At 41.8% G+C, this 23,683-nt stretch overlaps 7 protein-coding genes across 7 annotated transcripts; 5 read left to right on the forward strand and 2 right to left on the reverse strand.

Annotated features, from left to right (window-relative positions):
- The first annotated feature begins 531 nt into the window (after positions 1-531).
- Positions 532-1,746, forward strand: LOC121055698. Its single transcript, XM_040528592.1, has 2 exons — positions 532-849; positions 1,427-1,746. The coding sequence occupies exons 1-2, from the start codon at positions 532-534 to the stop codon at positions 1,430-1,432; spliced, it is 324 nt and encodes a 107-aa protein (XP_040384526.1). The 3' UTR covers positions 1,433-1,746.
- Positions 1,747-2,474: 728 nt separating this feature from the next.
- Positions 2,475-2,888, reverse strand: LOC121055699 (zinc finger protein ZAT18-like). The gene has a single exon (XM_040528593.1). It carries the CDS (start codon positions 2,886-2,888, stop codon positions 2,475-2,477), a length of 414 nt encoding a protein of 137 aa, XP_040384527.1.
- A 4,879-nt stretch (positions 2,889-7,767) lies between these two features.
- LOC102701116 (zinc finger protein ZAT8-like) lies at positions 7,768-8,703 on the reverse strand. The gene has a single exon (XM_006663060.2). The coding sequence runs from the start codon at positions 8,549-8,551 to the stop codon at positions 8,018-8,020; it is 534 nt and encodes a 177-aa protein (XP_006663123.1). The 5' UTR covers positions 8,552-8,703; the 3' UTR covers positions 7,768-8,017.
- Positions 8,704-12,995: 4,292 nt separating this feature from the next.
- LOC102701390 (protein ALP1-like) lies at positions 12,996-16,511 on the forward strand. The gene is made up of 2 exons (XM_006663061.3): positions 12,996-13,527; positions 15,144-16,511. Exons 1-2 carry the CDS (start codon positions 13,386-13,388, stop codon positions 16,175-16,177), a joined length of 1,176 nt encoding a protein of 391 aa, XP_006663124.1. The 5' UTR covers positions 12,996-13,385; the 3' UTR covers positions 16,178-16,511.
- A 2,039-nt stretch (positions 16,512-18,550) lies between these two features.
- On the forward strand, positions 18,551-19,657 carry LOC121055785 (osmotin-like protein). Its single transcript, XM_040529029.1, has one exon. The coding sequence runs from the start codon at positions 18,634-18,636 to the stop codon at positions 19,306-19,308; it is 675 nt and encodes a 224-aa protein (XP_040384963.1). The 5' UTR covers positions 18,551-18,633; the 3' UTR covers positions 19,309-19,657.
- An 837-nt stretch (positions 19,658-20,494) lies between these two features.
- On the forward strand, positions 20,495-21,304 carry LOC102704016 (osmotin-like protein). The gene has a single exon (XM_040529062.1). The coding sequence runs from the start codon at positions 20,531-20,533 to the stop codon at positions 21,152-21,154; it is 624 nt and encodes a 207-aa protein (XP_040384996.1). The 5' UTR covers positions 20,495-20,530; the 3' UTR covers positions 21,155-21,304.
- Positions 21,305-23,034: 1,730 nt separating this feature from the next.
- LOC102704294 (RING-H2 finger protein ATL66-like) lies at positions 23,035-23,562 on the forward strand. Its single transcript, XM_006663622.3, has one exon. The coding sequence runs from the start codon at positions 23,035-23,037 to the stop codon at positions 23,560-23,562; it is 528 nt and encodes a 175-aa protein (XP_006663685.1).
- Positions 23,563-23,683: the final 121 nt, after the last annotated feature.

Genomic DNA, 23,683 nt, shown 5'->3' on the forward strand with positions numbered 1-23,683 from the left:
GCCACCTCCATCTCCCTTCTTGCTCTACTCTGGTAAGTGGTAAGTGAAACAGACGCTCATTCTTTCCCCTCATGTTTTTTCTTCTACTCTTGATTTACTGGCATGTGAGCAGACCAAGAGCATTTCCCCATGATAAATCTTCTAGATCTATTAAAAGCTGCCATTTCTGGGTTGGTTTGTGTGGATTAAATGTTGAAGGCTTGCACTGCTTGAACCTGCATGTTTGTTATTGGTTATTTGGTATCTTTGTACTGGGTTATTTAGTGTGATTATTTATTGTCTCACCCAGATCTAGTCACTTTTCAATTTGATTTGCATGAATATTAGTTGTATTTGTTGTCTCCATGGTTGTGTTCAGTATGACAGTAAAACCTGGGTGTCTATTTTATTTCGATTGTCAGTGATTGTGTGCTACTGAATGTAGCACTATGACTGATAGTAGTAGGCATTGACAACACCATCCATTTTTCTTCTGTCTATACACATGTGGCAACCATTTTTTCCAATGGGCAAGCTACAGGAAAGTATGCCATGGGGTCAAATGAAGCTCTTGAAAAACCTGCTGACATGGCTGAAAGTGATCTTGGTCCTCTTGATGGGACTATTGGGGATGGTATTGCTGGAGCTATGGCTGGTCCTGAATATGGCACCGCTGCTCAAGGAAGTGGAGTTGGGCCTGCTGGTGACGGATTTGTTCCCACGAATGACCTCACAAGAGGAGGATCTTCCTTAGATAGGAAGAGAAAGAGAACCCATGCTGTTGACGAAGGTGAGGCTGCTCTCATCACCAACATGACAGAATCTGTGCGTGAGGTGGCTGCAGCAATACGTGCTACTGCTTATACGGAGGTGCACCCTGAGCTGTCCGATTTAATGCTAAATCTTCCTGGTTTTACAGAGGATCAGCTAGAGCTTGTTCTAACTTATCTGACTAACAACAAGGCAACAAGTCTTGTATACATTCAGAAGAAAGAGGAGCGCCGTGCTCGCTGGGTTAAGAAGTACATAGAGGAACACCACCATGATAATATGATCTAACTATTTAGCTAACTATTAGGAAGAGGTGATACCTAGATACCATATCATGTAATCTAAGTTAACTACTGTTAAAGGTGGCAGGGGTAGGGAGATATAGCTAAACTTTAAGGTGGTAGTGGACAACAAGTACTCTTTTGTAGTGAACATGGTCACATGTTGGCTAAGGTGGAAATGGATGTCATACTTTTCAGATTATGCTTATTTCATTTCAGCTTTGTTTTATTATTTGAGATATGATCATAGCCTTGTTTTATTTTTCTTACCATTTACTGTCATCTCTTGTTGACTGATGCGAGCAGATTTTAGTTGCACTTGTTATTGCCAAGGGTGTTTAGATGCGGCTACAACACTCATTTTTTTCGTACTGTGTGTTTGCACTTTTTTTCAGGTCTGAACCTTCTGGACTATAGTTGTGACCTTAGGGTGTGAAACAATCTGAACAGATTCTTCGGTATGCTGCCACAGATGCACTGAGATTTGAATCATCAATTGCCTATTAGTTGTAATAGCTCTTCTTTTAGAATTATGCAGGAACTGTTATGTTGCGTCAAAAATTTTATATATACATTCCAAACAGCCCCTCACTGATAACATTGGGACATGCAGCTAGTCAATTTTAATAAATTTGGTGTGTCAACACAGTAGATGAGGAGAGCGCAGCAGTGGTTATGGTGATATTTGTATTTCAAGCCAAAATCTGATTTTAATTCATGGATTTTCTCATGTTGCTGATGAACGTGCTTGAAAAAGGGCGACCCAATTTCACTTTGGAGATGTACACATGCTTTTAATCGTACTGCATAGGATAAATCTTAATATACAAGAGAAGATATTTGTACTCAGCACATGTCTAATCCAACCAAACAACATCTCCTCCATGCAATCTTTTATTACAGACAACCAAACACCATCTAATCATATCCGGGCTTATTCAATACAGGCAACCAAACAAGCGCATCTGCATGTACAAAAACATGCCAAACTCAGCCTGGATTAGAGAGATGGGCTAGGCTAGGATGGATCAAGCAACCAAACACACCCAATCTGGATGACATTGTTACAGTGAGTATTCCTACATATATAGGAAAATAATATATAGTCCAATATTTCGCTTGCTTAATTGTTCATCTTCCTCTTATTGAAGAACTGGTTTAGTAATTACAACCACCACATAGGCATAGGCATTACATTAATTTTATCTGTACTTCTATCCACACAATTTATTGGCATGTGAATATTCTTCCTATACTTCATAGCTGTATTTTTAGTCTGTACTGGTTTGTAAGTTGTAACACTATACATCATCACAATGTGAATTTAGGAACACATATTTCTAGTATTCTAGTTAAGATCTGAAAAACAGACTCACATGTAAGTTGCAAGACCTTTGATGGACTTTTTCATATTAGATATGAACCTTGGAACCCGAATCTTGTCTACACGAAGAGGTCAAGCAGCTGCAGTGTGCAGCTGGGCCGTATTTCTGGCATGATGATTTGCTTGAGGCCCATGCCAACATTATTAATGGGCCGGTGCCTCCTCATGTGGCCGCCTAGCGCCTGGCCCATACCAAAGCCCATCCCGCATACCTCGCAAGCGTGGACCACGGGCTTCGACGGTCTGGGCCGCCGCTTGGTGGGCCTGAGGTGGCTGGTCCGGTGGCCGCCCAGCGCCTGGTGCGACGCGAACCGCCGCCCGCAAGTCCGGCACTCGTACGCCGCCGCCTCCTCCTCCCGCCGGCGAGGCCGCTTCCGTGACTGTGGCGTTGCCGCCGACGAGCCGCACGCCAGCGAGAGCTGCACGTCGTCCTCTTCTTCCTCGAGGTGCGGGCTAGTGCAGTAGTCGTCCATGGCGGCCGGCGACGACGATGACGTCACTGTGTCTCGCGGTCGCAGACGCAGGGTTATACTTTACACCAGGTTAAGAAGAATGATTAGATTCAGGTGGTGAGTAGTAGCCAAAGACATGTGATATTTATAGTGATCAATGGAAATCGAATATATGTACGCGTACTGTGTAAATTGTAATCAGGGTGTGACATGCATATGTGCCAATGGTATCACACAAAGCTACTGGCCGGAGTAGCAGACAGAGAGATGGAATATGTTCCAAACTTCCATCTCGGTTTAATTTACGAGTAATCATGCCGTGTGTACTACTGTATGAATTAACTTTAATTTTTAATGTAAGTGTAACTAAATAAATTACTTAATTACTAGCAATATAGAGTCAAGTCATCAGTCCATCTTGTCAATTTCTTGCAAGGTACTTAAATTAGTTTATCTGGATTTGGATAACTGACATAACGCTGGTACTTTATAGTTAGTCCTAATTTACTATTGAGCAAGTTCGTGGAAACTAACACGGAATGTGCCTTTCTTAATGCAAACTGACCTGATATATATATGGAGCACTTCTCCACACCGGCCGCCCGGCCCATCCATCACAACACAGCTAGCTAGCTCTTAATATGTCTTTATACATGTAAGTCCTTGTTTAGTTCCCTAAAATTTTTTCCAAAACCATCGCATCGAATCTTTGAACACCTAAATAAAGCATTAAACATAGATGAACTAAAAAACTAATTACACAGTTATAGAAGAAATCTTGAGACGAATCTTTTGAGCCTAATTAGTCCATGATTAGCCATAAGTGCTACAGTAACCAACATGTGCTAATGACAGATTAATTAGGCTCAAAAAATTCGTCTCGCGGTTTCTAGGCTAGCCGTGAAATTCGTTTTTTCATTCGTGTCCGAAAACTCCTTTCGACATCCGGTCAAATGTTCGATGTGATCCCTTTAGCAAAAATTTTTGCCAACTAAACAAACCCTAAGTTTAGAGAGAGAGAGAGCGCGCACGTTGCTAGCTAATTAATGTGGTACTGTTCCATCCGTTTAAAGATACAAGTGTTTATAATTATAGGTTTTTTAGAAAAGATTAAGAATTAGAAAAATAAATACTTGGTTGCTTCCCAATAAATAAAAGAATGAATAGTTGTGGGAGTTTCGTAGGAGTAGGATGGTAAGAAATTTAAATAGGAGATGATTGGTATGATAGTTAATAATGTGAATAGTATTATAAATCATTATACCGTTTAACAAAGTTTGAACCCTATAAACCATTTAGTACACATGCTTCGCTGAAATAAAGCATAGGCAAAACGACTTATAAACGATTAAAAAAATGATGGATCAAAACTTGTATATGTATGTTCTTAGTGATGAAAAAACAATTGTTAAAAATAAACTACGATAAAAAAAACTTAAAATCAACACTAAATCTAAGTTTTATATTTAAATTTTAGTTTATAGGTATAAGCATAAATGAAAAGATAGATTATTAATAAGGAGTAGTTTACATCTCTCTCATTTAATTCACATCAAATTAAATATATTAGTTTAGAGAATTTAAGATAACTTTGAGTGGAGAAGCACCAGTTGAAAGTGGAGTAATACAGTCGTGGAGTTGTCGTGACTTAACCTACCAATATTAAAATCTTAATGCTTACAAATATTACGCAGATATATATACGTGTGTTTTAATTAATAGAATTTTAGTAACATTGAGGATTACTTCATATTTCATCCGTTTCACGTTATACGAATTTTTGGTACTTTCTAAATTTATATATGTGTAAATAAATCTATACAAAATATATACATTAACATATAAATTAACATATAAATAAATCAAGTCAAACCTAAAAAGTCTTAAGTATGTAACGGATGGAATAATTGTTATTGGGGCGTACTCCCATGTATGCATCCGCACAAATCAACATTTGTGTATGTGCATATATCTTCCATGCAGTAAAAAACATTAAAAAATTTTTGCTTGATTTGTGCTCTTTAATTTATACTAGATATATAGTATGAAAAGAACATAGATCAATCAAGACACATTAGTTGGGAATAAGAGACGATGAATTAGCTAGTTCTAGTGCTATAGGAACCTTAATTAGCTTAGGGGTGTTTGTTTCCCTGACTTTTTTGAAGTCCCCGTCACATCGAATGTTTGATACTAATTAGAAGTATTAAATATACATTATTAATAAAACTCACCCCATACTCTGGACTATTTCGCAAGACGAATCTATTGAGCCTAATTAGTCCATGATTAGCGAATGTGATGCTACAGTAAACATTTGCTAATCGTGAATTAATTAGACTTAAAAAATTTGTCTAATGAAATAGCCTTTATTTATGCAATTAGTTTTATTGTCAGTCTATATTTAATATTCCTAATTAACGTCCAAACATCTGATATGACAACAGATAAAAAAAAAGTTCTGGATCCAAACAGCCCCTTAATTGGTAGCATATGACCAGAGTCGTTATGGTAGGTCAAGCTAGCTAGGTAGGCTCTCCTCAAACAAGTTACTACTGGAGTACTTAGGTGGTGTTTAGATTGAGAAAATTTTTGGGAGAAGTGTCACGTTAAATGTTTGACTGGATGTCGGAAGGGGTTTTCGGACACGAATGAAAAAATGAATTTCACGGCTAGCATAGAAACCGCGAGACAAATTTTTTGAGCCTAATTAATCCATCATTAGCATATGTTGGTTACCGTAGCACTTATGGCTAATCATAGACTAATTAGGCTCAAAAGATTCGTCTCAAAATTTCTTCCGTAACTGTGCAATTAGTTTTTTTTCATCTATGTTTAATGCTTTATTTAGATATCCAAAGATTCGATGTGATGTTTTTGGAAAAAAATTTGAGACTAAACAAGGCCTTAACCCATCATTCACGCAGGGCCGCTCATTACATGTTGTAGATCAGATCCATATATATCTTAAATTCTTAATTATTACTGTAGCTTGTTCTCGTGCACTACCGATGCCAACCGAAGAACGATGGGACCGATCGAATCAATTAATTGAGGAACTTATCTGCTACGAAGTTGCTTCGAAATTGCATGCAAGGTGATCAATCGGATTCGTTCAGCTTTCTTTTAATTTGTTTTTTGAATTAACACTAAATATATTCAGCTGTCAGTAGAGCTATAGCCAGTGCCTAGTGACACATTAAAACTGGCCTGTCAACAACAGGAAAATTGCATGGAAATTCTCCAGCATATGCTGTAGGTAGCTTCCATCCAACGTTTGTGCTAACATCAAACAACTGCAATATGTGCGTATATAAGACATAACTTTTTTTTTCATAATATAAGCGTAAATGCAAATATGTATTAACTAGCACATTTTTTATCATCAAAAACATCCAATCATATATATTACATGCATCTAAATAATCTGAACAAAAAGGTAGCCATAACTCTTTCTTAATCTTTGGGTTAGTGGTGGTTGTGCCTTATATTATAGAACGGAGGGAGTAGCAAGTGCTATGGCCGTGTTCGTCTCCCTCTAAGTTAACTTATTCCCCTCGTTTTAGGCGTGCATGTTTTCCAAACTACTAAACGATATCTTTTTTGAAAAAAAAATATATAGAAAAGTTGTTTTAAAAAATCATACGAATCTATTTTATTTTTTAAAAATAACTAATAATTAATTAATCATGTACTATTGCTACGTTTTTTTTTACTTACCCTAAACGAACACTGCCAATGTACTGCTAGCTACTTGGCACTGTACTGCTAGCTACTTGGCACTGTACTGCTACTTGTCACTTAGTCAACATTGACCTGGTCGTTTTAACTGTTCCCTCGGTTTCAAAATATAAACTTGTTTACAAAATATCTTTCTAGTCACCTAAGTGGCCATTTTTAAATTTTTAATAACTTAGATTTCCTTCTCAAACACTCGATTGGCTTAAAATACATGCACCCTCATATTTTCATTCATGCTAACAAGCCAATATTTGAATTTTCAATATTATTGGAGCTGATTTTAATTTATTTTTCAGCTTTGATTTTAGATCACTAAGAACATATATATAATTTTTTTATTTAAAATTATTTTTTTACAAATATGTTGTTTGGCTTTTAAGTATATTGGAATCAATGCCAAAAAATATTTGTATTGTGGTGTAAACTTTTGAATCCTAAGAATATTTATATTTTCAAAGGGAGCAACTCTCTTCATCTTAAAATATACTACCACCGTCCTAAAGTGTAAGCATTTATATGTTATTTAGCAGAGATTAACGTTAACAATAAAATAATATGATACCATTTAATAAATAAATATAAGTAAGATGGTAGGTGGAGATAAATTAGAAAGAATATTGAATGAGAATTGACTGTTAAGACAATTAGTAATGTGAATAGTGTTGTGAATGGTTATATATGATATCTTAATACTATATATGATATCTCTCGGTACAAATATAAAAAATGATAAGTCGTGGAGTGGCTAGCTAGCGTCTAACGCGTCTATGGTCGCGTAGTCGTATGAGTACGTTTTGTCTTGATTATTATTACCTCCGTTTTATAATATAAGACTTTCTAGCCTTTTCTAAGTTCATCAATCGATGAATGTATATAATTTATTCTAGATTTATTAGCATATACATGAATCTAGGCTATACTAGAAAGTCTTACATTAAAACGGAGGGAGCACTGTACAGTAGCAGTGTCGAATCTGATATTATCTTTTGTTTTTTGTTTTTTGTGGCGTATGCACTACTAGTACTAGTTAAGCATTGATATATTGGGCTATTAATCGGCATTAATACTCCCATTAAACTATGAACGACGAACATGTCATGCATGGAACTATGGAAGCCACCAGCTGTTGTGTATAAAAAGTATGCATGTTACGATTTTGAACGAACACAATTAAATGACGTGTATTAATCATTGGAAAAATACATATAACTAAACATTACAAAATGCATGAAAAAAGATCCCGTGACGTCTAAGTATATCCATAGAATCATCAAGCATGCGTATGCATGTTTGCAACAGATGTGTTTGCATACGTAGAAAATTAAACCACTCCATATTTTATCAAATTTATTGACATCAATTACAGCTGGTTTTATTCATATTTAATGATCGATTATATATATAGCCACTCACAAAAAGTGGATCAAATTATAATCGTGCGCGTCGTCGTCGTCATCGTCATCACGCTCTTCCGACGACGAGCCGGACATTGTCGCCGCCGCCGTCGTTCCCGTTCCCATTCCCATCCACGTCGTGGACACGGCGCTACGACTACCGGCGGCCACCAGCGGGCGGTGGCGGCGCATGTGCCCGCCGAGCGCCTGGCCGGTGGAAAACACCTTGCCGCACATGTCGCACCGGTGCACTACCGGCGACGAGGCCCTGCCACCACCGCCGGCCTTACCGGGACGTGCGCCGAGGAGGAGCTCCAGGCCGTCGGCGCGCACCCGCGGCCGTTTGTGGCTGGTCCGGTGGCCGCCGAGGGCCTGGAACGTGGAGAACCGCCGGCCGCATGTCCGGCACTGGAACTCGCCGCCGAGCTGCACCCGCCTGCAGCTTCCGCTGCCCTTGGAGATTACCTTGCTCGCCGGAGACAGTGTCAGCAGCAGCATTAGCTTCACCGGAGAAGATCGCGTCGACGTACTACTGGTGGCGACCTCCATCGATCGCCGGCGACGTCAACGACTACACTAAACTATATAAATATATATCTGAGCTTAAAAAGATTATATACGTACTTTGGTGTGCCGAATCTTAATCAACACGTTAAAAGTGTTAATCAGATCGCAGACTATCGAATGTTCTAATGCCATTCCATGACCACGTATATATAGAGAGTTCGCAAGCATGCATAGAGCTAGCTAGGGTTAATATCATATCGGCGTTGACCAGAGGTCAACGTCAAGCTCGTCGATGAGATATATGCAATACACATGTGTGAAATTGCGTTGCGTTTCAGTGGACTTGGAAACGTACGTCTCCCTTCTGACGAACACACGCTTACGTGTACCGTGTGGGCGAGGATGAGCTATCGATGCGTCAGCCTTTCGATGCATCTGGCCGTCCGTTCCGCGCCGAGATTCGTGCGGTAGCTTCTGGGAAGCTACGTGCACATGGCAGGGATACTATTGTTTTGTGTGAATGTGGATAGGATCGGTAACGATGCAATCGATCCGTGTTGTTTACAAAGGCACGAATGAAGAAACCTAGGGTTGGGTTCTTTGTTGTGTGGATGTGGATATACCATGTTGTCATTGTAAATGGGAACAACAACAACTTAAGCGTGTTGGATGTTCAAGACGATGTCAATTCTTTTCTTTGTTTGTTGGTGATCCAAGTCACGTGCATCTTCCCGTCCTAAAATATACACATTTCTAGATAGTTAAGCATGTATTAAGATTAAGAAAAAAAATCATGAAATTAACTGGGTAAAATGAAAAGTGATTAATGAGAAACATCGTACTGTGTATAGCGATAAAAATATTTATATTTTGGTGTAGAATTTAAATTCTAAAAATATTTATATTTTAGAATAGATAAAGCACGACATGAGAGTATAAATATGTACTTAATATCAATGACCAAGGGAAGACTATGATCCAGTCCTCGTAATGGGTTGGATATGGATCGAAGAATTTTGTACCGGCTAAAAACAAATCCAGTTGGATGAGCCACGGACCTAATTTCTTTATGAAATAAGATAAACACCGATGTTCTTTTCTCCTTTTTGGTCTGTTTGTCTCAAAGGAGGAAACTAACTAATATTTGGTCTACCTACCAATAGCCCACGGGTCGGTATATGTTGTTACATATTTTAAACGATAATACCACCTCGAGATCTACTCATTCAGAATTTAGAAACTAACAAATCATGAAAATATTGTCACAATTCCGATTCAGAAGTAAGGACAACTTGGTATATATTTATTACTTTTGAATTATGAAATAATTAGACCATATTCGAGACTTCAGACCATGTACAACTTAAGCGTATCATACGTTCATTCTTTGCTTGTCTGCTGGTGAAGTGGCATGCATATCTTCTACGGTAGGAGAGTATTTGTTTGTACTTAACATCAATGACGAAGAATTGAGATTGGGGTCATGAATTAAGACTGAGACTTAATTTGTTTAAGAACTCTGTTTTGTTGATATAGAAGAATGCAAATTGTGAGCTTTTCATGGTGTGAAATCAGGGGAACTAAGCTTGTGCTGTCTCCCACAGGGAGGAAACCTAGTTAGATTAGGTCCATATAATCATTCTTGTGAGGAACTTCATGGTGTTCTTCTCAACTGTTTGTGGAAGTGGTACACAAATACCCTGTGGGCTGCAATGATTGAGCTTAAAAATTGCCTGATATTTTAGAAGCAACTTATGGGCATGTTCACCATAGGACAATATAATGACTTTTGCTTAGAAGTCACTAGTCAAAATATAATAAATACAAAACATACTTGTGGTTTTTGCCTATCCAAGTGGTTGAATGCACAAATGAATTAAGCTCTGCTGTTTGGTAACTACTGGAGAGCAGATTAAGCCAAGTTGGCATTCATTTGCCAATGAAGTTGCAATTAATTAATTAGGCTACTATTTATTGATAGGAATCCAATGTTTCCAGCAGAGCCAAAGAAGATAGGTGAAAAGTACATGGTTATCTAGACGAAAGAGTACTTCAGGCAATTGATGAGAGATAGAGAGATAAGGCAGTAAGTTAATTGTAAACTCAATTGCAGAAGTTACCAGGAAATTATATTCTGAAATGGGGTAAAATATAGGACCAATAGTAGTCAACGAGCTTACTGAGTCGTATGTACAACAATATCAACGAATTGAATCAATCAATCGTAAGAGCACCAGGTAGCAAGACATGTCAAATTGACCTTGCATTACAAAATTTACTGGAAACTGCATGAATGATGTTGTTAATTCCAATTGGGCCGTCTTGGAGAATAATTCTTCTAACGGGCAGTCTCGGAGAAAATCACTCAACTGGATCGATCAACTGACAACACCTGGCTGAAAGAAAACTAAACGGTAGATAGGCCCAATTAACTGACAGACCTAATATAGGAGAAGCCCAAGAACAAGGATGCTTCTGCTCTCACCCAACTTACCCAATGAGCAATGCAATTCTGCTCTAAAAAACAGAGAGGAAGAGCAATCAGCAATGCAATCTCTCTCTCAAGAAAAAGTGAGCAAGAACAATACAATAGGATAGAGTTAATAATAATAAGTGAGCAAATGCAATGGGTACTCAAATGGTCTCTTTTAAATAAAATATAGACACAAACGCTCGTGTGTATATATATATATGATCAGGGACGGATGATCCCACGTGAAAAATAGGAGAAAGGGAAGAGGGGGAGTAAGAAGAAGAAATGGCTAAAAAAATACGAATAGCCTTCAGATCTTAGATCCGTCGTCGTAGAAGATGAATATATATATATATATATATATATATATATATATATATATATGAACATAAACTGGATAGTTTACCCAGTCTACAAATCACAAATGAACTAATTCATGCCGATGAGGCCCACCAAATTGTGCTCTGGCAACATACGTATTTCCTGCTTGATATGACGTCGACTTATCTGAACGTCAAGATCGATCGATCGTTGTGCACTCGTGCCTTGAATGACGGATCATTTCTTTTTAATTTTTTCTCTTGTCTCCGTCGCAATCCTGCTCTGTTATCAATCACAAGGCTGAAACCTTTTGATACACTTCATTCATTTAAAAAAAAACAGAAAGCCTTTTGATACAAACTACAGAGGTACCAAAAAGGATCCACAGAATACGGTATAAATTTCAGAATAGAAATCCAAATTCTCAACAAACATGATGAAGTTTAAGTAATCTGACAGCTGACATAGTTTTCGCAGTCTTTGGCTCATTATACCAGCTGACAATTACATATTAACGCATAATGTTAACATTAATAGATTATTATTATACCGCATAATATGATCGATGCTTTAACTTACAAGCATATATATACGTATTTGCCAGGCAGGGTTTACTAGCCGGTTAGGATTTCACCAAATCTGAACTTCTCGGATCCAATTGATAACACCAACCACTCAATTTTTTCGGCCAAGCTCAAAAAAAATCAAACTGAATTTTATATTTTTGACAAGATTTGTCTGGATTTCATATTTTTTATCAGTCCATCCTAGTTTCCTCAAAATATAGAGATATCGCTAGTGAACGGTTTTTGATCTAATATTAGAATTGTGAATCCTGGTACCAGGTATCAATCAATTTATTCCTGATAACTCCTACCTAGCGGGTGATTGTTTGAGTTTTTCACATAAAAAACCAAATACCATATTTACAAATAAAAATAATATATAAATCAAATGTTTATATATCTAAAAACATATGCTAGAAAATAAACTTCGGTGAAAAACCTCAAAATCAACACCAAATTTAATATTGAATATCAAATTTTAGTTTATAAACCTAGGCAAAAAGTGAAAAGATATGGGTGAAATTTATCCCAAACCTTCTTAATATAGCCCGAGGTGTAGTTTGAAATAGGAATGCATGGTAGATGGTGCATGCCAAAGTGTGAACCCTTTTCTCTTTCAAAATCTTGCATAATGGCAATGATTAGCTCAATATTTTTTCTTGCGTGAAAGAGACATAGTATTTTAACTTGTAATTTGAGTCCACCTTATCATAAATATGTATTGTATTTTCAATAAAAAAAATAGTTATTATCTTGTCAAGTTCTTTGGATACCGTTACGACCCTCCTTTTACGTATCATATAAAGCTATTCTATATTAGGTGAGATATAACGACAAGCACCATAATTTTATAGTCAACTAGTATAAAATTACTCATATATTAATATTATCATTAATATAACTATGCACCATTAAATAAAAACGCCGGACGTTTCTTATTTTAGTTAAGTCATTTTACACTCGTCCTCAATCGACTTAAATCATTCCTCATTTAGATAAAATCGGCTTAAGATATACTCTCGCTTCTTCGCTTACCCCAGTTTATTTCATTCATACACAAATACATCTATATCTGCGATATCTATGCTGATCTATGCAACATAGTTACATAGCAGATGATCCATTCACAAAAATGAGGAGAGAGAGAGAGAGGGTAGAGAAAAACTCCATCTTCCATAGTTCCATTCCATCCATCCTTGGCTTCCAAGAACTCCTTTTTCTCCTCTCCCGGAGAACTCCTTCCTTCCTTCCTCCCCTCGCCTTCGTGCGTCCTCCTCCTCCCCCATCCAAAGCTCGCAACTTGACACCCCACTCGCGCGACTTCCATGTCCTGTAGCCGCATCTGCATGTCAAGCCACGGGGAGGCCGCCGCCGCCGCCGCGCCGTCACACCCGTGACATCCATCCCTCCCTCCCTCCCCCGGTGTCCGTCCATGTTCGCCCCTGGTTCTTGATTCGTCAGGTCCCGTGACAACTTGCTCCTCCCTGATTTGTCCGGTGCTGCCGGAGCCTGCAGCATGGCGCCGTTGCGTGGGGCCAAGCGACGGAGGAAGGCGGCGGCGGAGAAGAAGGCTGCAATGGCGGCGGCTGCTGCGGCGGGAGGCGCGCCCGGGGCAGGCGGCGGCGACTGGTGGGACGGCTTCTGCATGCGGATGTCAGGTGCGTCTCTCTCTCTGTCTCTCTGTCTCGCTGCGGTGGTGGTGGTGGCAGTACGTCTCGGCGAGATTTGTGCAGATTGTGTGGCACGTCGGTGGATGCTCCGGTGCCGATTTTTAGATCTAATTTGCATCAGGTTCGAATTGTTGGAGAGTTGGAGTAATCTTGTGCTTTATCGATCGTTTCGAGGAGTAGTCATAGCAAATGGTGGTTCTGCAAGATTGACACTACAATACCACTGTCTGTCTGTTCATGCTGCATCCTGGTAGATGAACATGCAATTCAGTCTTCGAATTTGTTTAGGACACCTGTTGCATTATGTGAGCTCTGAATCGTGGACAATTGAGCTCTCAGTTCAGTCGGTTGCTCTGATTACTTTCAGCAAGTTGATATGCTCGTACAGTTATCATGTCTAGCAAATTGAGTATGGTTTGAGAGCAAATGCAGGCAGCATACACCATGAATTGAAAGTTAATTGCTTGTCTGATTACTGATGCTAGTCATTGCTTCTTGTGTTTGTTTCTATTTTCCAAGGTAAATGCTAGAATAATAATTCCTGTTGCTTATGTCCTGTCACAGTAGATGTGTTCTATGTTGGTTATATGGAATGCTCCTGATTAGTCCATAAAACTGTAGCTACTCTTCCTCTAAGTTATCCAACCATATGCAACAACAAAACAACTATTGTTCTAAATAATTACCAGAATTGGTTTGGAACTCTTGCTAGATGGTAGGGTGTTGCATTGGATGATCTGTCTGCATAATATGCTGGGCACTTGGGCATTCGTGTTGTGTTACCATTTTCTTACAGTTGCAAAACTTTTTTAGCCCTAATGTGAGGTAGTAGTATCACACGAAGCAAATTATTCATTCCTGACTATCTTCAGATTTCAGTGAAGGGAGGTGGATTCTAAGTTGTTACTTATATATATCTAAACCGGCAACCAAAAGATTAGGAACTTTGTGCTATATATTTTCAATGATTGAACATTCTGCTATTTGTTTTTTTTTACTTAACTGCAAACAAGTTTTTAAAACAGCTTGATGTTCATCTAAATTACAACATATACTGCTGCATTTTTTTACAATATGATGGTCATTACACCATTCGATGCTAGCTGAAATGGATTAATTTTGTATGACTATTTTTTTTTATGCTGGAATACTGGGCATGTTAAGTTTTAGGTTTAGATAATGCCAGTTCCTATGGGTTGTGGAATACTCCATCCGTTTCATATTGTAAGATTCTCTAGCCTTGTCTAATAAATGCATATAATTTGTATATATGTCTAGATTCATAGTATTCATATGAATCTAAGCGATGGTAGAAAGTCTTACATTGTGAAATAGAGGGAGTAACCAATTTGTTGATTGGTGCCACTTTATTATTTGGATGTAGCCCAGCATGTTGGTATATATGTTCTTCACTTAGTTTACCATATCATCAGTTAAGTTAAAATTCTCCTGAAAATCTCTACCTATCAAATACTTCAGTGGTCAATTTTGAGCAATGGTTACAAGTTAACCTTTGAGCACTTGAGTTTTTTTAACACTTGCAGAAAAAGAGCTCCTTCATAGCAGATTACAGTTTTTGTAACCATTTTCTGCTTCCTTTTCAGGAACCTTATCTTGTATTGAGGATGCACAAAGATTTGAGTCTATCTTCAAAATGCCAAGGAGAACCTTCAACTACATCTGTAGCCTGGTGAGAGATGAAATGATGGTGAGGTCTAGCAGCTATACCTTTCTTGACGGGAAGGTGCTATCTTTAGAAGATCGGGTGGCGGTGGCTCTGATAAGGTTGAATTCTGGTGGATCACTGGTGACTGTTGGATCTGCTGTTGGTGTAAACCACTCAACTGTCTCACTGATAACATGGAGATTTGTTGAGGCTATGGAGGAGCGAGCGAGCCACCATTTGCGGTGGCCAGATTCCAGTGAAATGGAGAAGATCAAATCCATGTTTGAGAAGATACAGGGATTGCCAAACTGCTGTGGTGTCGTAGACACAACACACATCACAATGTGCCTTTCTTCAGCTGAGCCAAACTGTAAGGTCTGGCTGGACCATGAGAAAAATTACAGCATGGTCTTGCAAGCTGTTATCAGTCCAGACATGAGGTTCATGGACATTGTGACAGGATGGCCTGGTAGCATGAAAGAGTCTAGCATTTTGCATAGCTCGGGTCTTTTCAAGATGTGTGAAAAAGGTGCACGGCTGAACGGCAGCAAGCAGGCATTGTCAGATGGTTCAGAAATTGGCGAATACATAATCGGCGATGCAGGATATCCTCTTCTTCCCTGGTTGCTCACACCTTACCAAGAAAATAATCTCTCGGACGCCAAAGTAGAGTTCAATAAGAGACATGCAGCAGCCATAGCTGTTGCACCAAGGACACTGGTGAAGTTCAAAGACACATGGAAGTTCCTTCATGGCGAGATGTGGCGCCCCGACAAGCACAAGCTGCCTCGTATAATCCATGTGTGCTGCATGCTGCATAACATAATCATAGGCCTTCAGGGTTCAGCAATGGTTGAGGCAGACATGTCGAACAATCACGACGCGAATTACAAGCAGCAGGTGTGCCAGTTAGCAGATGAGAATGCTGTCATGGTGAGGGATAAACTGTCCGAACACTTGGTCAGCAGTTGACAGAGAGAAGAGGCCGTGGATGTACTGAAGAAACTGAACCTTAAGCCTGCTGCAACCTGCAGCTGATGAGTCTTTTGGCTCTGAGTTTCAGTTTTGATGAGTTTTATAGCCTTCTAGGGGAGTACTGCTAATTAGTCGGTCAGCTGTGACTATTGAAACCAAGTGTAACAGTAGAGCTCCAGCTCGCCCCTGTAGCGTGAAAATGGCATACAAATCAAACTAGTATAAGCTTCCTAGTAAAACTTAAACTGTTCAGACGACTATACAAGTCTCTCCCTTTTTTTTTCACTCTCGTGGAGGCATTTTAATTTTGGGGGCACTGCAACTATTTATTTATGGGAGATAGCTAAGCTATCCTTTGATTCTTGAGTAAATTTGTCCACAAACAAACACGTATGCATCTGCGACGGCTAGGCTGGATTGACATGAAAATTGTCATTGATGATTTGTTTCGAATATAGTAATCACTTACGTAGAATAAGTAGTCCGAGACCGAGACCATTGAAACCCGTATATTGGTACTGAAAAAGGGCCAAAGCCAACCCGAGTCGAAGCCATGGATGGAGAAGGTGCCAACTGTGGTAGCCGCCGCCGATGAGAACATTGCAAACCGCATATTGGTACTTAAAAAATACGATACGTCGAGATACTTTTGTAAAGATAATAAAAAAACTTCATATTTAAATCTATATTTATTTTACCCATATATATATCTCACTCCATACAATCTCTTTTCTTAATGAGAGTCATTTAAATCATTTTTTTACCACCAACTTATCTCTATTATATTAGAAATGCATTTATATGGGGATGGAGAGAGTATTAATAAGCTTTATATTGGGATGGAGGGAGTATTAATAAACTAATATCATAACTCACAGTAAAAGAAGCAGGACGGATAAGCATACTTTCTTCTCGGTGGAAAAATCAATGGATATATCATTCCAGCCTTTCTTTTGATTGCTCCAAATTTCAAAGATACACCACCGATAGATTTACTTTGAGAACTTAGATCAGGTAGTAGATTTAGCCTCTCAAATACCAATCTAAAATTTATGCTCGTATAGAGATTTGAACCTAGAACCTCAGATACTATTCAAGTCACTGCAATCACTAGACTACATGACTTTTAACGGCAGTGGATAAGTTTGAGGTTAGGCTTCCACTGTGGAAACAGCGTGCAGAACCTGTGGATAGATGGATTGGGTTGCCTCTGCATCAAGCACATAATTTTTTGTGCTTGATTTGAGCCCAGTTGTGCATACCAATCACCAAAGTGAAGGGAACAAATATGAATTTCCAATCTTTTCAATGGTGAAAATGGCTCTTTCTCCTATAATGTCTCTCAGCCTCAGCCATTTGTGTTTAAAGCTTCCATCTGAATTTACAGGCTTCAAAGATTTGAAGAAACTGGAGCTGCACTTGGTACCTGACTTAGGGAATGTAATCAATCTCTTCCTAGCACATTGTCCTGCTCTGGAGTGGCTAAGCTCAGCCAATGTTCCCTGGCCAATTTGAATATACCATATCCATTGTGCCACATGAAGTATTGAAGGTTGTTAATTGATGTGTGAAAAGTTAGAATCACATGTTATGAGTCTTACAACATTATGCCACATGAAGTATAACATTGGATGATTCCTTAAGCTATCACAGGAAAATATCAGGCCGAAGAAGGGATCTGGTATTCTGGTAATATGGACTACATTGTGAACCAACTTATTTGCTCATTAGCTCATATTGGTTTATCCTCATTAGATGAGCAAGTTCGATACTAAGATTTGTCTCCTCATCAGCTCTTTACCCCCATTTTCCCTCTTTCTGAATATTGTAATGTGAGTTCTGGAATTCATTTATCTTTTCACGCTTGTAACCTTTTTAGGCAACTGGATTCACGAAGAACCAGAGTGAATTTACTTGCTTGAGGCATCTGATATTGGGTATACTTGAGTTCCAAAATTGATATACTTGAGTTGACTTGTACTCAATTAGATTAATTTGCAGCTACTGTAAGTAATATAACCATTTTATAGTTTGCTCTTTTACTGGATATTATAATTGGAACATCAATTGACTTTACGTAGATTAAGCAATCTTGATTTATAATTCATCCTTGTTGACTTTTTGTTCTATATAATGTTTGTGTTCAATTTCACCTGTAATATATATATATAAAATAAGAACTACAGATGCTCATAATACACGCACACTCTCCCAAGAACGCACGCACGCAAATTCCTCCTATAAGCATCTTCGAAGAAAACCACGAAGTCGTCGTGGTCACCTCGAGGCAGATATTTACATTTTACAGTGGAGTATTGTATATCAGGACACAAGCATTTGAGAGCATGCATTTGCTGCTACTGAACTACCTCTTTCATTTCCTACTTAATACCCAACCCAGCAACAGTAATGGATCACATCAACTCAACTCAACGATCCAGCTAGCCCTAGCCATGGCCAAGACCAACCACAAGCAGCCATTGGCTTTGGCCTTCCTTGTCCTCCTGCTCGCCACCCTCGCCACCGCCGCCACCAACCTCACCCTGCACAACCTCTGCGCCCACCCCGTCTGGCCACTCGTCACCCCCAACTCCGGCCTCCCCGCGATCGCCGACGCCGCTCGCCTCGACGGCCACGGCGAGGGCCTCGTCACCCTCACGTTCCCGCCCGCCGCGTGGTCCGGCCGCGTCGTGGCGCGCACCGGCTGCAGCGGCGGCGGAGCAGCGTCACCCGTCAAGTGCGAGACCGGCGACGCGCCGCCGGTGACGGTGGCGCAGGTGAGCGTGCATGGGCCGCGGGGGCTGGCGGAGTACAGCGTGAGCCTGGTGGACGGGTTCAACGTGGCGGCGGTGATCACGCCGCACGGGTTCGAGCAGGGGCGGGAGTGCCCGGCGCTCGGGTGCGCCGCCGACCTCGCCGTGGACTGCCCCGCCGACGCGAAGGCCCCCGGCGGCGGGTGCATGGCGGTGGCCGGGCAGGCGGAGGTGTTCAAGGCGAGGTGCCCCGACACGCGCACGACGCCGACGGACGTGGAGGCGACGCCGCAGCGGTGCCTGGAGCCCGGCGAGCTCAAGGTCGTCTTCTGCCCGACGGCCGGAGACCACCTCGATCTTGGACTCACTAACTAATATACTCCACTCAACTACGTTACTAATCCTAATGATTAGTGGCAAATTAATCATAAATTAGATAGGGCATGCAATTAACGCAAGTAGAGGATGCGTCATGCGTGCGTCGTGATTGCATTCAAGGTGCATGGCGCGTCTCTCTTCATCGGTTAGCCACATATATTTATTACTGTTAGAAAGGAATGCATGCTGTAGTTGTGATCGTATGAATGAATAATATAGTATGTATTTTTCATCCTCCAAATCAAAATTATTTGAACCACCCATGTTTCTCACAAATTTACAAAATTTATAAGGTTAATCAATGGCTGAGGATTGAAACGTCTCTCTCGATCAGTGCCCTGCTTAATTGGTACTTAAGCAACATGTATGCATATAGTATTTATCACCATTGCCGTCAGGGCTCTGATACCACATATGCATGCTTCAGTTCCCTTCATCTTCATTTCGACGTGCTGTCATTTTCCTTAATGTTCCTCCCTATTAACGTTTCAGTTAATAGCGCTAAATAGCACTCCATTTTTCTTAATAACTACCATTAATCATCGAGCAAGAAGTAATCACCAAGTCCATGGCCATCCATGCATTCTGATGGGCACGGGTAATACATAATCGACTCTAGTTTTCGAAAATAAAACATCGTTTATTTAGTTAAATGAAAGATTACTCATAAACCGATCCGTGACTACGCATTTGTTTCCACCCTCATTTTTAAGTCTGAATTTTTTATGATCTAACCTTTTTAAAAAAAAATTTACAAATAAACCTATCTAGAAATATTATTAAAAAAATAAAACTATTTCTCGGCTCGGCGCGTACTATTCCCAGTCAACCCCACTTCGGTGCCATGTTACGTGACATCGAGAAACGAGTCATAATGTTTCTGGAAGGGTTTATGTGTGGATTTTCTTTACGAAAAATGCTAAAATGTGAAAAAAAAATCACTCTTTTCATTTATGTTTATGCTTACAATTCAAATTTTAAATTATTGAGCCTAAATTTTGAGTTGATTTTGAGGTTTTCTTATCGAAGTTTATTTTTTAGTCTTAATTTTTAGATCATAAGAATGCGTATATAAAACTTTTATTTACAAATTATTTTTGTTTTGCAAATATGTCGCAATCACCCCCTTCGTCTTCCTCTTCATATACACGCACGCCTCTCATGTCTCCGCAAACGCCACCACTACATCCATACGACATACAACGGTTGCATCAACATCATGAAGGCGTCCATGGCGCTAACCGCCCTTGCGCTCGCCGTCGCCGCCGCGTCGATCTCCGGTGCGGTGGCGTGGACCACCACCTTCACCATGCACAACCTCTGCCCCTACCCGGTCTGGCCGCTCGTCACCCCGAACGCCGGCCAGCCCGCCATCGCCGACGCCAGCATCCGCCTCGACAGCAACGGCCTCGCCAGCCTCGCCTTCCCGGGCGCCGCCGCGTGGTCGGGCCGCGTCGTGCCGCGCACCGGGTGCTCACCGCCGGCCGGGTGCGTGACCGGCAACGCGCCGCCGGTCACCGTGGCGCAGGTCAGCGTGAACAGCGCCGGCGGGCTGGCGGAGTACAGCGTCAGCCTGGTGGACGGGTTCAACGTGCCGGCGACGATCACGCCGCACGCGTTCGACGCCAGCCAGATGTGCCCGGTGCTGGGGTGCGCCGTGGACCTGAACGCGGCGTGCCCCGGGGGCGCCAGAGTCGGCGGCGGCGGTGGGTGCATGGCGTCGCCGCAGTTCTTCAAGGAGATGTGCCCGGAGACGAGGACGACGGCGACCGACGTGGAGGCGACGCCGCAGAAGTGCTTCGGCCCCGGCGAGCTCAAGGTCGTCTTCTGCCCAACGAACTGAAGCTGAAGCTATATGTAAATGTCGTGATGGAAATAATAACCCAAAGTGCTGTGTGGTTACTTATCAGAGTGTATGTTCTCTTAACATTATGGAAATGATTTACATAATAAACAATTGGTATTTGGTATTTAGAACATTTTAAAATTCTTATGACCGATAGTTTCTCAGATGCTTAATTTTAAATAGCACGGGTAAAATTTCTTTGAAAAATACTATCAAAATATAGTAAACTCCAGATTTTGTAAACTTATTTTAATGGATAAGTGATGATCGGAACTTTAAATGTGTTATCAAATTTTATCCTAAATGACAAATACTGCGATCGAAGTGAGTTCATGCTTACTGTGTATGTGACTCTCAGTAACAAAAAAAAATCTTCAAAAATAATTCAGATCGAGAGCAGTAGCAAATTCTTGTACACAAAATCAGGCCGTGTGCTTAATTCCAAGCACAAGGCTACAAATGGCAGCATCAGCAGGTAGCGAATCCGTTCCAACCTCGAAGCCACCGTCGAGCACCTTGTCTTCTAGCCGCCATGGCCCTAGGCAGGCAGAGCTAACACCACACCTGATCGCGATCGAGCTCACTTGGCTCGTCGTCAGAGCCTCCTCCTTGTCCATGTCTCTCTCGGGGGTGAGCGCGGCGACGTACAGGTCGCCGGTGTTCATCGGCCTCGTCGCCGTCATGTGCGTCGCCGTCGTGCTCCTGCTGCACCACTGCGTCCTCGTCGCCTTCTGCGACAGGAGGAGGAGGAGGCGCCGCCGCCGCCGCAGGGGCACCTCCGCGCAGCAGCAGCAGCACGTGCTGCAGGGGGAGGAGGAGGAGTACGACGAGGAGGAGGAGGAGGAGGCGGACAGCGTGGACATGATGAGCTTGTCGTCGCAGGCGAAGCTGGTGCAGGTGGTGGTGTGCCCGTACCGGAAGGCGGAGGAGTGGCGCGAGGCCATGTGCCCGGTGTGCCTCTCCGACTTCGCCGACGGCGAGGCGGTGCGCGTGCTCCCGGAGTGCATGCACTACTTCCACGTCGAGTGCATCGGCACCTGGCTCCGCGCCAACACCAGTTGCCCGCTCTGCCGCGCCGAGACCACGCCGACGCCCAGCCCCGGCGAGCTTCAACATCACCACCTCTCCCTCTCCCTCTCCGTTTCCCTCGAAGAAATCCTAGTGCGCACCTAGCAACCACCCTACCTTTGTCTGAACGCACCTGCTTGCAATATTAGAGCAGTAGGCGGCCGGCCGGCCGGCGTGTTCGTCCGGTCGCCGGCGATCGGTGCCGCCGGCCTAAAGGGGACGGGCGCCGTAGCAGCAGAGTTTAGCAGTTGCCTTGTCTCAATTTTGGAGGCAGATGAAGAAATGATGAAAATGAAGTTCTTTTTGCCAAGATTTATGAAATCTGATTAATGACATGTTTCTCTGCATTGTTATGAAAAAAAATTTCCTCTCTGATGATTCTGTTCATATGGCGATGCCGATTGATATCCTGACCTGACATTACACTGTCCTCTGAAATGTAACAACTTTGCTCATATATATAGCACATCGAATGCAGATGAAAATACATTAATTTGAGAACTGACGACGATGATCAAAAGTTTAATCACGCATGCTACAAATACTCAAGATGTGTACATTTCCCAGAGCGAGGTCATTGAAAATAACCAGTGTACACACCAACGATAATACGATATCAACTATATAGATTTCGCAAATGAGGACGACGTAGAGATCAAGATCAACCATTTGATAGTAACAAGCAAGCAACAAATCCTTGTGACCGTCGTCAAGCCTCCATAAGTAGTAGTATAAATTAAGTTACTGCTAGTCAGTAATCACTTTGCCCACGGTTAATTAATCTAGCTACCGATCAGTGCCTTCCGGCGATGGCCTCCAACACCGGCAACTCCCAGGATTACCCGTACAGAAACAACAACAACGACGACCAGTCGGACTACGGGACGACACTCGCCATCGTGTTCGCCGTCGTCTTCCTCGTCCTCTTCATCAAGCTCGTCCATTGCATCATCAGCCAGTCTGCCGCCGGTGCACCGGTGAACGGTGGCACCGCACCTAGCGACAGGCTTCGCGCCGACGCCGGCTTACGACGGCTGGAAGGTGGCGGCGCGCGAGGCGTGCCTGTTGGACTTCCACGACGACGGGAAGGCGGCGGCGCACCGATGGTGTGCCAACCACCGTGGTGCACATTCACCTACCGGAAGGACGACGGGTGGCAGGAGGCGGCGTGCACGGTGTGCCTGGCGGAGTTCGCCGACGGGGAGGCCGTCCGGCTGCTGCCGGTGTGCATGCACTACTTCCACGCCGCCTGCATCGACGAGTGGCTGCGCACGCGCGCCACCGCCACCTGCCCGCTCTGCCGCGCCGCGCCGGCCGCCGCTGAAGCCACCGTGTGAGACGATACTCTTCTGTTTATTTTACTTGACAAGAAATTCATTCATATATGCCGCCAAGATAGAGAAAATATGCTCTGAAATTTAGCATCCAATTCCGCAGAATTGAACCTGAATTCACAAA

This window comes from Oryza brachyantha, chromosome 11 (assembly GCF_000231095.2).
Source record: "Oryza brachyantha chromosome 11, ObraRS2, whole genome shotgun sequence".
NCBI classification, from domain to species: Eukaryota; Viridiplantae; Streptophyta; class Magnoliopsida; order Poales; family Poaceae; genus Oryza; species Oryza brachyantha.